This window comes from Thalassophryne amazonica, chromosome 5 (assembly GCF_902500255.1).
Source record: "Thalassophryne amazonica chromosome 5, fThaAma1.1, whole genome shotgun sequence".
NCBI lineage: Eukaryota > Metazoa > Chordata > Actinopteri > Batrachoidiformes > Batrachoididae > Thalassophryne > Thalassophryne amazonica.
The window spans coordinates 17,381,031-17,399,488 of record NC_047107.1 but is presented as its reverse complement, the minus strand read 5'-3'; the positions used below and the strand labels follow the sequence as shown (position 1 = coordinate 17,399,488).

Below are 18,458 nucleotides of genomic sequence, written 5' to 3'. Positions count from 1 at the left end.
TGCGATGGGGTCTCCAGTATCCCCCATTGTGGCCAATCTGTACATGGAGCGAGTGGAGAAGACAGCCTTGACGTCTTTCATGGGCATCTCTCCCAGTCACTGGTTCAGATATGTTGATGACACATGGGTTAAAATCAAGCAACAGCAAGTTGAGGACTTTACAGAACACATCAACTCGGTGGACACCAATATCAAGTTCACACGTGAGGATGCCAGAAACAACCATTTAGCCTTCTTGGACTGTGATGTTACGATTGGAGAGAACAGGCAGCTCCAGACAGGGGTTTACAGAAAACCAACTCACACTGTCCAATATCTGCTCTTTGGCTCAAACCACCCCCTTGAACACAAGCTCGGGGTGATCAGGACGCTTCAACACAGAGCTCTACAGGTGCCCACAACTGCAGAGGGAAGGGCTAAAGAACAACAACGTGTCCGGAAAGCCCTCACAGTATGTGGGTACCCACGATGGTCGCTGGACAAAGTGCAGAAGTCCCAGAGAACAAAGAGACCAGATAGACAGGAGACGGAGACAAGAAGAAGAGGAGTGTCTCTCCCTTATTTAGCAGGAGTAGGGGAAAAACTACAGAGGATCTTCAGACAGCACAAAATCCCAGTTTACTTTAAACCGGTTAACACCTTGAGACAGAAATTAGTTCACCCTAAGGACATGATCCCTAGTTACAAACAGAGCAATGTAGTGTATTCTATCAGATGTCAGGGAAACTGTAACGAACACTACATAGGTGAAACGAAGCAACCTTTACACAAAAGGCTATACCAGCACCGCAGAGAGGGCGCCAGTGGACCTCAGTCTGCGGTTCATCTCCACCTTAAAGACACTAACCACACGTTTAAGGACAAGGAAGTTAAAATATTAGCCAGAGAGAAGAAATGGTTTGAGAGAGGGGTCAAGGAGGCATTCTTTGTGAAAAGTTTGAAACCCAGCCTTAACCGGGGAGGGGGTCTGAGACACAATTTATCCCCTGTTTACAATGGGGTACTCAGGTCAAACGAGTTTCAGTCTTTTGTTCATGGTAATGAGTTATTCACGTCATCAAGGGAGCCATCAGAAAGGTATCCATCCCATTATTAGAGGGACAGCTGTCCTGTCATTAGGTGTGCTAACTAGAGCACAATAGTTGCTAATTAGAGCTATTGTTCAGTCACTAGCCTATAGCAGTCTGCCTCTCAGTAGGAGGGGTCTGGTTAGGTTTAAAACTCCAGCTTTTGTTGGCTTCTGTTTTATTCTTCTCTACAAGAGTCAGACAGAAGTCAGACTTCCAGAGCAAGAATTTTAGCTGAGGAAGCTTCTGTGATTTGAAGCGAAACGTCCTCGCATCAAGCAACCCAGTCCAGTCGAAGATTCAAGCTTCTCTACTATAAATAAACAAATGTATTTCCTGCTGTGAAAATGTGTTGAATTTGTGATGACTCACCTTTCTTGATGACAGACACTTGGGAGATGTGGCCGCTGCTGTGAGTAGGCAGCGGTAGGTGAGACATCTGCAGGTTGGGTGAAGTCAGCAGGGTGGGGGTGCCAGCAGGAGAGTAGTTGAAGAGGGCGGAGCCATAGCTCTGTCGACGGCCTTCCCTCCGGTTGCTGTCGATAGCCGCCTGAAGCTCACCAGGAGAGCTCATTCCATGCTTTTCACATTCATATGGGTACAGGTACTTCATGTACCTGCAGAAAAGATAAACAGTGTGACCAATCCCACCTTCTACATAGTCATCCTCAGTCTGCTCTTCATTGGTTACCCACACTAACAAAACTTAACTGATACCTTCTAATGGCTTAATCCCAGTTCTCACTTTCACAAAAATGCATCCTGGATGTTTTTACACCGTGACAAACTGGCATGTGTACACGGATGTAATGTACTGGAGAGTCTGAAGACATAAGGCATTGGATTTGGACCATGTGACGTGCACAAAACAAACGAAGGCTGTAGTAGTGTAACAAACGTAGCATAATAAATTGCCAAAGTACCATATTTTCTGCACCATAAGGCGCACCCGATTATAAGGCGCGCCCTCAATTGGCGGGTACTTAACCCTGACAAAAGGCGCACGCTAAAACATATAGTATACAAAAAAAAAAAAAAAAAGAGGTCACGGAAGCAAAACGGTGAGTTTATTTGAACTTTTTAACAACTTTGAACTACCAGTATTCAACAATATGGTACTCACGTTATTTTTTATTATGGTTCTGTCACAAATCCATCGAAGTCCTCACCTTCTGTGTCTGAATTGAACAGCTGCGCAATTTCGCCATCAAACACGCCAGGTTCCCGCTCATCTTCCCTCTCATCATCGCTGTTGTTTTTGCCTTCAGCCGAATGGTGACTGTAGAGACGCTTCTCCCGGCTGTTCTTTGTTCAATGACCCATTGCTCGAGTTGGTTTTCTAGCTGTGGCCACCTCGGTTTGTTTCCGCGGAAACTCCATTTGGTCTTTTTAACTTGGCACAGTTAATTTTCTTGTTTCCTCTCGCAGCTGCTCTATTCCCATGAACAACCGCGTAACTGATAGCCTGCAGTTTGAATTGTGCCTCGTAAGCATGTCTCTTCGCTGATGCCATTTTCGGGGGTCCTTAGACAAACAAATGTTGTTTTGCAGGATACCTGTAGTATACGGTAACTACCAGAGGAGTGGCGGAGGTAAGTGTACGTACCACGGACTCACGGACTCTTCTCTGACTGGTTTATCGCTGGCAGCGTACGTACTCTACGCTACCAGCGTACGTACTTTACGTATTACGTGATGTTCTCCGATTGCTTTATCGCTGCCAGGGTACGTACTCTACGCTGCCAACGTACGTATTACGTCCCTGTGTCAGCAGGAAATGGGCCGATATTCCGACGGTCAAAGACAAGATTTTGGAATTCAGTGCGCACATAAGGTGCACCGGATTATAGGGCGCACGGCCGATTTTTGTGAAAATTTAAGGCTTTTAGGTGCGCCTTATGGTGCGGAAAATACGGTATGTCTAAGCAGCAGAGTCTCACGCCAGATCCTGATGCCATCACGAAAAGTGATTTAATCTATCAGTTTGTGATAACATCACGAAATGTAGTAAGTTTTCATGATGTAACACAAAGTAATTTCATCGTGGTATGACAAAATAATAGATCGCAAATCGGAGGTTGCAGACCTGCCTCATGGTGTTGGGGCTACGGTTATGGTTAAGCCCCCGTCACATGTAGCAAGAATGTGCAGGAATGTCAGGGTTTGATATTATGCCTAGTTTTCTGTTTTGTTTTTTGCCCGTTTGTTCATGCATTGCTTTTCTGTGTGTTCATTTGCATGTTTGGGTTTTTCTGCTTGGGTATGTCTGTAGCTTTCTTTCTTGTTTGTCTCTTGGTTCTTGGTGCTGGCTGTCTCTCTCTCTTTCTCGCTCTCTCTCTCTCTCTCTCTGGCCATGCCTTGTTTTCTTGTTGTGTGGGCCGCTGAAGAGGAGGTACTGCTGGCCCACCACCAGAGGGCGCCCTGCCTGAAGTGCGGGCTTCAGGCACGAGAGGGCGCCGGAGCAACCGGGAGTGACAGCTGTCACTCATCAACAAGCACCAGCTGTCACTCATCATCACCATCACCTTAAAAGCTGGGCAGCAACTCCACCTCGCTGCCGAGATATCATCTACCGCTTAGGTAATATTCTCTGCTGTATCCCTACTGTGACTTACGTCTGATCTGTTTTGCAGCCGTTTTTCCTGTGGTGCACTCTGTTGGGTTGGTGTGTAGTGAGAGAAGAGACGTCTTCACCTCTCACTCCATCCAGATAAGTGGTAACAGGAGCTGCTAGTTGTTTCCTACTGTGGAGGTGGAGGTGCTCACTCCCGAAGGAACTGCATCAGTGTCTGAGGATTTACTGGGTGTGTATCCACACACCCACCATTAACTGTCTCTGCTTCCTGCCAGCAGTACCAGGTCTGACAGCTGGAGACGGTGGCCACCTGGGGACCCAGGACTTGGCGGCTCCGGTGTTCTTCAGATCCGTTGGCGGTGGAAGCCGTGTGGGGACCCGGCTCTTCTCTGGACAGACGTCTTCTATCCTCGAGCCTGCCCACACGTCACTTTTCGTATAATTGACTGTCATTATCAAACTGCATTTGTCTGTATTCCGGTGTGCACAATTCACAACATTAAATTGTTATATTTTGGCTTATCCATTGTCCGTTCATTTATGCCCCCTGTTGTGGGTCCGTGTAAATACACATTCCCAACAGGATATCTCAGCCAACGTTATGGATCCCGAGGGGCATCAACCATCGAGTGAACCACCAATGGAAATGCAGGGTGCACAGGCGCTGGCAGGAGGCGTATTAGGTGGGCTGCAGCAAATCTTAACCGCCTTCACTGCTCGGTTGGACTTGGTGACCGAGCAGAATGTTATTCTCAATCGGAGGATGCAGGCTCTCACTGCCCAGGTGGAAGCGTGCACGCAGGGCGCTGCTGCAGCACCTCCTCCTGCTGTTCAGGCGCCGAATACAGATATTCCACTGGTTGTTCAACGAACCCCCCCACCATCCCCTGAAGCATACATAAGCCCTCCGGAGCCGTACGGAGGTTGTGTAGAGACGTGCGCAGACTTCCTGATGCAGTGTTCGCTCGTCTTTGCACAGCGTCCCGTTATGTATGCGTCAGACTCCAGCCAGGTGGCTTATGTTATTAATCTGCTTCGAGGTGAGGCAAGCGCATGGGCTACGGCGCTCTGGGAGCAGAATGCACGGCTCCTAAGGATATATACTGAGTTTGTGAGGGAGTTCAGACTGGTGTTCGATCACCCACATAGAGGGGAGACTGCTTCGAGTGTGCTGCTGTTTATGAGACAGGGGCATCGGAGTGCAGCCGAGTATGCAGTCGCCTTCCGTATCGCGGCAGCGAGGGTCGGCTGGAATACTGTTGCACTCCGCGCCGCCTTTGTAAACGGACTGTCTCTGGTCCTTAAGGAGCACCTGGTGGCTAAGGACGAGCCGCGGGATTTAGACGGGCTTATCGACCTGGTAGTACGGTTAGACAACCGATTAGCAGAACGTCGACGGGAGCGGGGCGAAGGGCATGGTCAGGCACGAGCCGTCCCTCTTCCTTCCGGGTCCGAAAGGGAGCCGTCTTCCCCATGCTCCACAGTCAGAGGGCTCCGTGTGGCAACAGCTCCATCTGCTGACGTTGTTAGGGAAACGAGCAGGGCCCAAATCAGATCAGATGACAGATTGAGGAGGCTGGCCCACAGGGAGTGTTTTCTCTGCAGCTCAAAAGAGCATATACAGAAAAACTGCCCCAAACGGCCAAAACGACAACACTCGCCCTTAGAGACTGGGATAAGGGTGGGTCATAACACGCACGAGGGGTGCGCACGTAAAATCTGCACGACTCCCAGTTACGATCCTGAGTGAGTATCTAACCCTTCATGCCCCAGTACTGGTGGACACGGGGTCGGAAGGGAATCTGCTGGATAGCAGATGGGCAAAGGAAGTAGGGCTCCCTCTAGTGGCCCTACCTTCACCATTGAAGGTAGGGGCACTAGATGGCACCCTTCTCCCCTTAATCACACACCAGACACAGCCTGTAACATCGGTTGTGTCTGGGAATCACAGGGAGGAGATTGTGTTTTATGTAACACAATCTACCTCACGAGTGATTTTGGGATTTCCATGGATGGTAAAGTACAATACCTGGATGGATTGGCCATCTGGGGGTGTGACGCAGTGGAGCGAAACCTGCCACCGGGAATGTTTAGGATCCTCGGTTCCACCCGGTGTGACAGCTAATGAGGAGGTCAAAGTTCCCCAAATCTGACGGCGGTGCCTGAGGAGAACAACGATCTTGCTGACATCTTCAGCAAAGATCTGGCACTCACTCTCCCCCTGCACCGGCCATACAATTGCGCCATTGATTTGATCCCGGGCGTTGAGTACCCGTCCAGCAGGCTGTACAACCTCTCACGTCCAGAGTGCGAATCAATGGAGACCTACATCCGGGACTCTTTAGTTGCCGGGTTGATCTGGAACTCCACCTCCCCGATGGGTGCAGGTTTCTTTTTTGTGGGCAAGAAAGACGGCGGACTCTGTCCATGCATCGATTACAGAGGGCTGAACGAAATTACAGTTTGCAACCGATACCCGTTACCTCTGTTGGATTCGGTGTTCACGCCCCTGCATGGAGCCCAAATATTCAATAAATTGGATCTTAGGAATGCGTACCATCTGGTTTGGATCCGGAAGGGAGACGAGTGGAAGACGGCATTTAACACCCCCTTAGGTCACTTTGAGTACCTGGTCATGCCGTTCGGCCTCACCAATGCGCCCGCGATGTTCCAAGCCTTGGTTAATGACGTCTTGCGGGACTTCCTGCGTCGGTTCGTCTTCGTATATCTGGACGATATACTCATCTTTTCCCCGGATCCTGAGACCCATGTCCAGCATGTACGTCAGGTCCTGCAGCGGTTGTTGGAGAACCGGCTGTTTGTGAAGGGCGAGAAGTGCGAGTTCCACCGCACTTCTTTGTCGTTCCTGGGGTTCATAATCTCCTCCAACTCCGTCGCCCCTGATCCGGCCAAGGTTGCGGCGGTGAGAGACTGGCCCCAACCAACAAGCCGTAGGAAGCTGCAACAGTTCCTCGGCTTTGCAAACTTCTACAGGAGGTTTATTAAGGATTACAGTCAGGTGGTTAGTCCCTTGACAGCCCTGACCTCCTCCAAAGTCCTCTTCACCTGGTCGGATAGGTGCGAAGCCGCGTTTAGGGAGTTGAAATGCCGGTTCTCGACTGCGCCAGTCCTGGTGCAGCCCGATCCTAACGGCCAGTTTGTTGTTGAAGTGGATGCCTCTGACTCAGGGATAGGAGCCGTGCTGTCCCAGAGCAGGGAGTCCGATAAGGTCCTCCATCCCGTGCCTATTTTTCCCGCAGGTTGACCCCGGCTGAGCGAAACTATGACGTGGGCAATCGAGAACTCCTTGCGGTGAAAGAGGCTCTTGAGGAGTGGAGACAACTGTTGGAGGGAGCTGCGGTTCCATTCACGGTTTTCACGGACCATCGGAGCCTGGAGTACACCCGGACCGCCAAGCGTCTGAACCCCAGGCAAGCCCGCTGATCACTGTTCTTCGTGCATTTTGACTTCCAAATCACCTACCGCCCTGGGACCAAGAACCAAAGATCTAACGCCTTGTCCCGGGTTCACGAAGAGGAAGTCAAAGCCGAGCTGTCAGATCCCACGGACACCATCATCCCCGAGTCCACTGTTGTGGCCACCCTCACCTGGGACGTGGAGAAGACCGACCGGGAGGCCCTGGCACGGAACCCGGACCCGGGAACTGGCCCGAAGGACAAGTTATACGTCCCACCAGAAGCCAGAGCTGCGGTCTTGGACTTCTGTCACGGTTCCAAGCTCTCCTGTCACCCAGGGGTGCGAAGGACCGTGGCAGTGGTCCGGCAGCGCTTCTGGTGGGCGTCTATGGAAGCCGACATCCGGGAGTACGTCCAGGCATGCACCACCTGCGCCAGGGGAAAAGCTGACCACCAACGGGCACAGGGACTCCTCCAGCCATTACCTGTGCCTCACCGCCCCTGGTCCCACATCGGCCTGGACTTCGTCACGGGCCTCCCGCTGTCCCAGGGCATGACCACCATCTTCACGATAGTGGACCGGTTCTCCAAGGCGGCTCACTTCGTGGCCTTCCCGAAGCTCCCGACGGCCCAGGAGACAGCAGACCTCCTGGTCCACGATGTCGTACGTCTGCATGGGATTCCATCTGACATTGTCACCGACCATGGTCCCCAGTTCTCCTCGCAAGTCTGGAGGAGTTTCTGTAGGGAACTGGGGGCCACCGTAAGCCTCTCGTCCAGGTACCATCACCAGACGAACGGACAGGCAGAGCGGACCAACCAGGATTTGGAGCAGGCTCTCCGCTGAGTGACCTCCGCGCACCCGACGGCCTGGAGCAACCATCTGGCCTGGATCGAGTACTCTCACAACAGCCAAGTTTCATCTGCCACCGGCCTCTCCCCATTTGAGGTATGTTTGGGGTACCAGCCCCCATTGTTTCCGCTCGTGGAGGGAGAGGTCGGGGTGCCCTCAGTCCAGGCCCACCTCAGGTGGTGCCGTCGGGTGTGGCGTACTGCCCGCTTTGCCCTGCTGAAAGCCCGGATGAGGGCCAAGGCCCATGCAGACCACCGGCGTTCCCCGGCCCCTGTATACCAGCCCGGGCAGGAGGTTTGGCTATCCACCAAAGACATCCCACTGCAAGTGGAATCCCAAAAACGTAAGGTCAGATTTATTGGACCGTTCCTCATCCTCAAAGTCCTCAGTCCGGCCGCAGTGAAGCTGCAGATCCATCCTGTCTTTCACGTGTCACGGATGAAGCCCTACCACACTTCACCACTCTGCACCCCCGGACCGGTGCCGCCTCCTGCCCGGATCATCGACGGAGTGCCAGCATGGACAGTACGCCGGCTCCTGGACGTCCGTCGGAAGGGCTGGGGGTTGCAGTACTTGGTGGACTGGGAGGGGTATGGACCTGAGGAACACTCCTGGGTGAAGAGGAGCTTCATCCTGGACCTGGCCCACCTGGCCGACTTCTACACCCGACACCCCAACAAGTCTGGTCGGGCGCCAGGAGGCGGGGGTCCTGTTGTGTGGGCCGCTGAAGAGGAGGTACTGCTGGCCCACCACCAGAGGGCGCCCTGCCTGAAGTGCGGGCTTCAGGCACGAGAGGGCGCCGGAGCAACCAGGAGTGACAGCTGTCACTCATCAACAAGCACCAGCTGTCACTCATCATCAACATCACCTTAAAAGCCGGGCAGAAACTCCACCTCGCTGCCGAGATATCATCTACCGCTTAGGTAATATTCTCTGCTGTATCCCTACTGTGACTTACGTCTGATCTGTTTTGCAGCCGTTTTTCCTGTGGTGCACTCTGCTGGGTTGGCGTGTAGTGAGAGAAGAGACGTCTTCGCCTCTCACTCCATCCAGATAAGTGGTAACAGGAGCTGCTAGTTGTTTCCTACTGCGGAGGTGGAGGTGCTCCCTCCCGAAGGAACTGTATCAGTGTCTGAGGATTTACTGGGTGTGTATCCACACACCCACCATTAACTGTCTCTGCTTCCTGCCAGCAGTACCAGGTCTGACAGCTGGAGACTGTGGCCACCTGGGGACCCAGGACTTGGCGGCTCCGGTGTTCTTCAGATCTGTTGGCGGTGGAAGCCGTGTGGGGACCCGGCTCTTCTCTGGACAGACGTCTTCTATCCTCGAGCCTGCCCACACGTCACTTTTCGTATAATTGACTGTCATTATCAAACTGCATTTGTCTGTATTCCGTTGTGCACAATTCACAACATTAAATTGTTATATTTTGGCTTATCCATTGTCCGTTCATTTACGCCCCCTGTTGTGGGTCCGTGTAACTACACTTTCCCAACATTTTCTGGTGCTTTCTGTGCACACCTGTTCTTGATTTGCTGATTGTCACCTGGGGTTATTTAAGCTCACTGGTTGTGCTTGTTCCTCCCAGACTGATGCGCTTTGTGCCTTCTCTCCAGCGCTTGATTTCGTGTTCCATAGTCCTGCCTGCCTCATTGTGTTTTCGACCTCCTGCCCGTTTGTTCTGACTTTGCCTAAGCCTGATGATTGTTGTACTGCTGCTGTGTTTTTTGAACTGCCTTCCCATGTACCGACCACTGCTATCTTCACTGCTAAAGTCTTTCTACAACCAGAGCTGTTTGTGTGAGCCTCGCATTTGTGTCCTAACAAACCCGCCTGTCAGATTAATCTAGCCAACGATGGACACAGCAGGCTCAGACCTATTCCAGCTGGCAGTACACCACCACAGCCAGCAGCTCGCGCAGCAGGAAGAACAGCTTGCTACGCTCAGTTATGGGTTTAGCAAACTTGCTAAACACCAAGACGCCTTCATGTCATCAGTGAGCACACATATGAGCCAGCTACTGACGAGACTCAGTCCTCAGGCTACATCGAACGCGGCCACCGGTGATTCCAGCATACCTCCACCGGGGCCGTCAGCAGCCTCACCGGCTTCTGTACCAGCGTCTGTGGTTTGGAACCAGCTGTCGCAACCTGAACGCTTCTTATGTGGAACCGATGATGTCAGACCATTCATCATTCAGTGTGAACTACACTTTGAGTTGATGTTGTCAATGTTTCCGACCGATAGAATAAAAATAGCATATATGATCACTCACCTGTCTGGTCAAGTGGCTGCATGGGCCACCACTGAGTGGGGTCATCAATCACCCGCCTGTTCTTCTCTCCTGACATTTACCACTGCCCTTGAACAAGTATTCCACCACACGGCTCCACACCTCGAGGCAGCGCGGTCTCTCATGAAGCTGAAGCAGGGCAGCTGCCGGGACACCGACTATGCCATAGACTTCTGTATCCTAGCACCTAAAAGTGAATGGAACCCGGCGGCTCTACTCGACGTCTTCTTCCAGGGTCTGTCAGCCGACATCCAGGACCAACTAATCGCCATTGACTTGCAGGACGACCTGGATGAATTGATAGCTTTGGACATTCGCACTGATCGATGCCTGCTGGACTGTCCTCATGATGGGAGTCGTCATCCAGATCATCATTCGGGCATGCCTCTCAGCCGTTCCTCCTCCTCCATTCAAGCTTGGCCTGATCCTCCTCCGCACAGCACTGAAGAACCCATGCAGTTAGGGCGCACGCGCTTGTCACCAGCGAAGCGACAGCACTGCCGTGAGGATGGCCTCTGCTATTACTGTGGACAAGCAGGACTTTTAATATCCAACTGTCAAGCAAGGGGTGCCACTGTACAGCCAAGATCAGAGTTACGGGTGAGTCTTAATTCCATCTCCTCTGTCTCGGCTCAAAATATTATTATTAATTAATTTCTGACAACTCCACTATGGCCGTTTTGGCTTTTGTTGATTCTGGTTCTGACGCCAATCTGATTTTGTCATTTCTTGCCAGGTCCCTTCACCTTAAGATGTTTAAGCTCTCGCACCCTCTGGTGGTACATGCCGTGGATGGTCACGTTGTTGGTCAAATCAGTCACCGCACTCAGTCGGCCAAAATGTTAATTTCCCACACTCATTCAGAATTAATTAGTTTCCACTTAATGGATAATATGACTCACCCAATCATGCTTGAGTTGTTGGAAGTGGTCAGGATGAGACAAGGTGATGAATGGAAAATGGCCTTTAACACGACTTCCGGTCATTATGAATACCTAGTGATGCCGTTTAGACTCACGAAAGCGCCCGCCATTTTCCAAAACCTGGTCAATAATGATGTACAGGACTACTTGAATAAATATGTCTTTGTTTACTTCGACAATATCATTTTTTCCCCTGATCTGGCCACCCACACCCGACAAGTTTGTGTGGCGTTACAGACATTACTGCAAAATGGCCTTTTTGTAAAAGCAGAAAAATGCAAATTGCACAGACCCATGGTGTCTTTTCTAGGTTTTGTTATCTCTGCAGGGAAAATAAAGATGGATCCCACGAAGGTTGTGGCGGTACGAGACTGGGCCATTCCCGCTTCAAGCAAAGAAGTGCAACAATTCTGCGATTCTGCGGTTTTGCAAATTTCTACCATAAATTTATATGTAGTTTCAGTACGGTCGCGGCTACTCTTCATGCGGTCACCTCGTCCTTCCCTCCATTCGTCTGGACTTTGGAGTGCGATGAGACATTCAGAGTCCTAAAAAAAAATCACTTCACCGCGGCCCCCATGCTGCTCCTTTCTGACCCCACTCAGCAGTTCATAGATGAGGTTGATGCCTCCAATGTGGGAGTAGGTGCTGTCCTATCCCAGAGAAATCCCTCCAACATTAGGCTCATCCATGCGCCTTTTTGCCCAAGAAACTGACCGTGGTGGAACGTAATTATGTCATCGGTGACCGCAAGTTGTTGGCCATTAAAGTGGCTTTGGAGGAATGGCGGCATTAGCTGGAGGGGGCACAAATTCTGTTTATCGTCTACACCGACCACAAAAATCTCGAATACCTACAAACAGCTAAAAGTCTCAACTCCTGTCAGGCCCGATGGGCCATATTTTTCATTCGGTTTAATTTCACATTGTCCTACCATCCAGGCACAAAGAATGGTAAGCCCAACGCCTTATCTCAACGGAGACCCGGTAGACACATCCGTAGATCCGGGAACGATTTTACCCTCGTCATGCTTTGTATCCGCACTAACCTGGGACATTGAGTCCAAGATTAACTTGGCAGTGGGGATGTGCGTGTTCCCGCTGGGTGTCCGCTGGGAAACTTTTTTGTTCCGACTGCTGTCAGGGGGGAAACGATCCGCTGGTGTCATGAAAGCCACATGTTCTGTCATCCCGGTATCAAAAAAACCTTGTTTATTGTACAACAAAGGTTGTGGTGGCCAGAGCTCGTTAAGGATGTCACAGAATATGTGTCTGCCTGTCATGTATGTGCTATGCATAAATCTTCTAACCATCCATCTGTAGTTTCCTGACCGTGGCTGCAATTTATGTTGCATTTTTGGAGGGAGATTGCATGAGTTTGCGTCTCCTCGGAGACGACAAAACTCAAATAAAAAGATGATAAAAAGACAGTGCAGGAATTATCATGACCCCCAAAAGTCAATAATCAGATTGTAATGTGTGCAAATGGGGAACTTTGGATTTTATTTCATTACTACATCTCGAAATAAATCATTTCTGCTTGAATGTGGATTTGGCTGCATAGTCACTTTGATGCCAAGTTAAAATTACAGACTGAAAATAAATTATGTTGGTTTATTTCTGTTTTTGGGAAGACTGATTTCATTGACCTGAGCAGGTAGTGATCGTGTGCAGTGATGTGCAGTGATGTGCAGTAGCTGTGCGACGGTGGGGGATAAGCACGGCTTGGTGGGACAAGCTGTGTGCAAGGCGGAACAAGCGGCGGCTTAGCGGCTTGCTTATAATAAATAATGTTCGCTTGAATGTGGATTTGGCAGCTCAGTTATTCAGATAATGTCAGGCTACCACCAAAGAAATTTAAATACAATGCAGGTTGTGTTATTTCTATAGTGAATGCAACATTCAGTGTGCATGGAGTTTGTAAACTCAACTCTTTAAAACTCCTCTGGAATGTAATATACATCCAAAATTTTATGAAAGACAGATCACATTCTTCAGAAGGACACACTTTGAGATGTTAACAGATATATTTCAGCTTTGTAACATGTTACAACCACAGACATTAGAGCATGTGCACAATGTGAGCACATGGTGCCACCCCTGCCCATTCTGCATGTAACATGGAGCTGCATCAAGGTGTCAAACTTACGCCAAATCAAGATGCACATCGGCTCTGTTGTGGTCTCCCCGAATTAAACGAGGGAGAAGCTGAAGGGACTTACATTTACATCATTATCTGTGCAAAACAATTAAGTCTATTTAGTTCTCACTGATATGCTTCAAGGCTAAACCATACAAGGGAATATGCCACAGCCCATCTGTGCCCTTGGACAAGACACTAAGTAATCTGCCTTGTCTCTGGTTACCAGTCTTGGATGTGGAAGTAACCTACGTTGGACTGGTATCCTGTCCAGGTGGAGTCACAGACTCTCATCAGCTTCACGGAACTGACAGACAGAAGCCCCCCTCTTGGGTCACATGTGTTTAGAATTTGTAATGACTGTGCTCATGTGGCGATACAGTGGTGATACTGATGCAAGCCAATGAACGCCAATGAGAGTCTTTAGGGTCCTGGTGCTAACTGTCTTACTGTAAAGTTGTGAGACTTGGATGCTAACCAGTGACACAAATCTACGACTAGATGTTTTTGGTACTCGGCCTCTTTGGAAGATCCTTGGGTAATTGTCGCATCACTGTTTCAAATGAGCAGTTACTTAGCGACATTAAGATGAGAAGTATTACTTGCATTGCGAAGGGATGTCAGATACAACATTTTGCCCATGTGGCACATTGCACTGGATATGATTCAGCACACATGTGTTATTGTTCAGGACCCCAATGGATGGAAACATCTAAGGGGCCACCCATGTTTCACCTGGCTGTGGCAGATGGAAGGTTATTTTTAAGAGTTGGGGACACACTAGTTTTATGTCTGGGTGGTGGCCATCTAGGACCCAAGGTGGTATTGTAGTGTGGTGGTAGAGGTGATGTATTATATAGTCCTAGGTAGGTTCTGAGGCCTATTGGAGCTGGTGCTTATCTTCAGATTCCATAGCATGAAGCAGATGAGACTCTAACCCTCCCCTTGGATAGGATGCCAGTCTGATGCAGATTATTTGCCCAGTCAAGGTTGTTACCCATTTACAGCTGGGTGGACTGAGAAGACACTTAGCAGGAGTGGGATTTCAACCTAGGTCTAATATTGGCAGACCAGCTCCTTATCCACTGAGCTACCTGCACTACAGGTGGAGATAGGTCACAATAAAAAGGAAAACCCAACAACAACAGTTCATGAGTGTGTAGAAACAAGGAATAGAATGGGACCATTGTCACAGGTCACATGACGAGCATGTTGGGCATGTGTAACACACTGAGTGGGGCATGTGTAACACACTGAGTGGTGCATATCCGAGCAGCATACTCTGAATTGGTTGCCTGAACTCACTCAAAGCACCTTGAAATTTGCAAGAATTTAATCCCCACACTGTCGCGCAATTCCTCGTGCCAACATTGCCCACTTTGTCCCACTGGATGCTGGATGCTTTGTGCTGCTGAACGTCGCGTTATATAAAATAATTATTTTGTAGTGGATGATGCATTTGCTCTCAGAATTTGGCTGATGAAACCATCTCTCGTCGCTCCCGGAATAACACAGAGGAATTATCTACAGCTGCTGCTTTTCTTGTGTGCTTCATGAGCTGGAGAACACATTTGGAATCTTGTCTCAAACGTAAGTATTTGTAATATTTATACTGTAATGGTTTGGAAAAACAGTTGCATTTTTATTCCTTCTTATGAGTTAGATAATGTATCTGTAAAATTATGTTTATTGTGTAACATCTCATCCTAATCGTTCAGATGCACTGCACACAATGAGACGCATTGATTCGCAGTGACACAGTTTTTTGTAGAGATTGCACAATGTTCGTGTCTAGTTCACAGAGGTGTCAAATCCGGCTTCAGAAAGCAATGTGTTGCTTCTACCTGTGCACCTAAAACAGGTGATCTCAATAATGAGCTCATCCACCTGCCTGAAGAGCTGAACTAATTACAATCAGCTGGTTTATTGGGAAGATGGAACAAATATGTGCCTGGACTTTTACTTTCTGAAGTTGGATTTGACACCTCTGCTAGTTCACAAAATTAATGTGTGGCAGAGATTTTGAACATTTCAAAATTTTCTTTGTGCACTTGCATGCAGCCACGCACAACTCACGCAGTTTACACCAGTTTATAATGAGTTTACTTTCTGGCATGCCAGATTGTGTGCCAGTGCAGGGATCAAATTCGTGGAAGTGTCAAGGCACCTTCAGTCTTGTAGGCTGTGTTCACCCTGATGGGGCACATCTACTCACAGTAACGACATCCTTTCCTGATTTCACCTCCCACGCTCTTCTGCTGCACACTAACAAAATTCCCATCATGCCACAGGAGTGTGTGTTGTGAATTTTGGTTTATATATTAATAGTTCCAGGTTACTGTGTTCATCAAAGGCTGATTTTGAAGCAAAGCTGATGTGAAATAATCACACCGACTAAATAAGCTGACTACAGTGGTCCCCCTCATTAGTGGCCCCTCTCAGGAGAGGCCAGATTTCTCCTGCAACAACTGTCTTCCTATTGATTTCACCTTTCAAGAGAGGCCACCCCTCAAACGTGGCCAGCAGCTCACTCAAAAGGATGAAAATCCCCTCACAATGGCCATTGTGTGGAAATTCCCAACCGGGCTTTCCCATAGAAGTCACGTCCAAACTCTCCCGCAAACGTGAGCTTGCAAGATTACTCCAGTAAACAAAAGAACAACAACAATAAAATGGCTCCTGTTGCCAAAATGTCCGCACTTCGGAAAAGTAAAGCTTTAATGTTCGAAGAAAAGTTGAAAGTCATTCATTCGTTTGAATGAGAAAGGAGAAGGTTCCTGAAAGTGTTGGTAAAATGCAAATCAATATTCATACAAATTCTTAAGATGCACTACAGGAAGAAACTCTTGCCTCGTGTCTTGATGGTAATGCATGACGTATCCAAGGCATCAGATGTTGCCAGGCAAGTTAAAGGGACCAGGGTTTAACTGTTTTGTGGACTGATCTTGTTTTGATATTATATCATTTTTATGACTTTAAAAGATACATTTTTTGTGCTGTGATGTTTTGAACTTAGATTGAGTGGAAGACATGATTTGTCTCTGACTGTAGTCAATAAATCAATAAATGTTTTTCCCTATATGTCATACTTGTAGCAATATGTTATGGAGTACTGTACACATGCTGGATTTTGTCTCCCTCTCAACAAAGGCCACTCCTCTGATGTGTCCACGAAGTATTTTGTCCAAATATGAAAATGCGACTGTTCCTGGATACTGATGTTCTGAAACATGATGTAATGAATATGTGACTCAACTTTGTCATCCACACAATACAATAAAAACAAGAAAGTGTTTATTTCTTGGACTCACTGTGTTCGCAGAGTGAAAGCGGCACTCGTAATAGAGGTAGGCAGGTTAAGGCCTTTGGTGATCTCACGCCATATTTTCTTATTGATGACTTCCACTAAGCCGCCTTTTTCAGTGACGAGCTTGTAGAGCATGTAGAGATCCAGCACCTGCTTGGCCATGATAGGAATCCGATTCACTGGAGTCCCTGCAGAGAGCAAACACAATATCCGCAATCAATTCTATTAACTTTGGTTCCTGGCATCAATAAGCTTGTGCATCATCTTATAAGGCCAATTTATCTCGAGCCAATCAAATGTCTGACAGCTCTGTTAGCACGCAGACCTTTGCAAAAGTCTTTCACTGCAACAGGTTTTAAAATTTGCACAGGTGCAAACAAGAAATGAAGAACAGTGGAATGAGCTAAAGTGAAAACACGTAAAAAAAAATTCTGTTGGCACATTTGTTGTATTCCATCCCTGTGCTAAGATGCAAAACACGCAGGGGCACATTTACAAAACTGTGCAATCATGACTAAAAACTCACAGGCACGAATGTGCAGACAAGTTATTATTTCTAGACTTGTGTGAATGGCTCTCCTTTAAAAATTCCATTCAAGAAATTGTGCACATATGCACTAGTCTGATTTCTACTCCCATCCTGATCCAGGAACGGGTGTCACCACACCCTCAAATAAACATTTTCATAAAAAAACTAACTAATAAGGTTAGGCCGTTGGATGATACCATCTTCTATTGTCATTGGCTAAGTGACATCATGATTTGAAGCCATTACAGTGATGCCATGCCCACCCCCCCAGACTGACACACACACACACACACACACACACACACACACACACACACACACACACACACACACACACACACACACACACACACACACACACACAAATTCTACTGTCACTGCTATAAGTTAAAAATCTATTTATTTGTTTGAGCCAGGAATTTCCCTGGTGATCAAACTGAATACTACAGACTCTATACAGTCAGAGAGTGCACAACTTATGGCACATTCACACATAGTGTGAATTTGGTCGAAATGCGCATGAAGTGCGCATGAAGCAGGAATCGTATGCAATACGTGTAAAATCGTAGCTGCTTCCAACACCTCGTTCACCTGTTGCTACAACTATTTGTGTACACCAGCGGCTGAAAGACAGAGTGTGTGCTGTGAGAACCCATCGAACCCTCTCACGGCAGGTGTCAGCCAAATTCCAGCTGACACACACAAACATCTAACACTGCTCGTATGGCACTTAGAAAATGTGTGGCCATTCGTACTGTTAACACGGCAACAGTCTGCAGACAATCACTGTCGAGCTGGATGTGAAATTTGTCTGTTTCCCCACGAGTGTGGCTTTGCAAACAGACACAGTGACACGTTGGTGTGTGTACTGAAATGACAGGGGGTGTGGGCGCCGAAAGGAGCGGCTGTGGAGATCTGTGGTCCCGGACGTCATGGCTGGGGAATACGTAATGTGTCTGGATGGACATGAACTAACAACTGTCCACTGTGATGCACGTGTGTCTGCTTGCTGTCATCACGTGGACATACATAAAAACATATATCGCTGTTGCAATGGGCTGCAGCGAGCACGCACACGCCGCGCACACTGACAGTCTACCTCAGGTGAAACGGACCATCAGATCATAACACGCTGTGATGATCTGAATGTCACGTGACCCACGTGAGCTCTGTTCCACATGATGCTGTGTCAGTCCTGTGGCGCGCCGTCCATAAGACACGTGTGTCGGGCAAGACACACCGCCAGCAGATGTGGGCATAATAAGAGCACACTGCTTCTCATTCATGTCATTTTATGACTGTACGTCTGTGACCACATCTACAGAGGAACAGACAGATCATATTTGTATTGC

At 48.6% G+C, this 18,458-nt stretch overlaps 1 protein-coding gene across 1 annotated transcript in view; it reads right to left on the bottom strand.

Moving 5' to 3' along the window:
- The window catches only part of arid3c (AT rich interactive domain 3C (BRIGHT-like)), a 183,394-nt gene that overhangs the window by 41,792 nt on the left and 123,144 nt on the right, over positions 1–18,458 (bottom strand). The window contains exons 4-5 of the mRNA XM_034169534.1: positions 16,582–16,765; positions 1,440–1,684 (exon numbers count right to left, since the gene is read on the bottom strand). Of these exons, the coding sequence (XP_034025425.1) occupies positions 1,440–1,684; positions 16,582–16,765 (429 nt within the window). The remainder of the gene's footprint in view (positions 1–1,439; positions 1,685–16,581; positions 16,766–18,458) is intronic.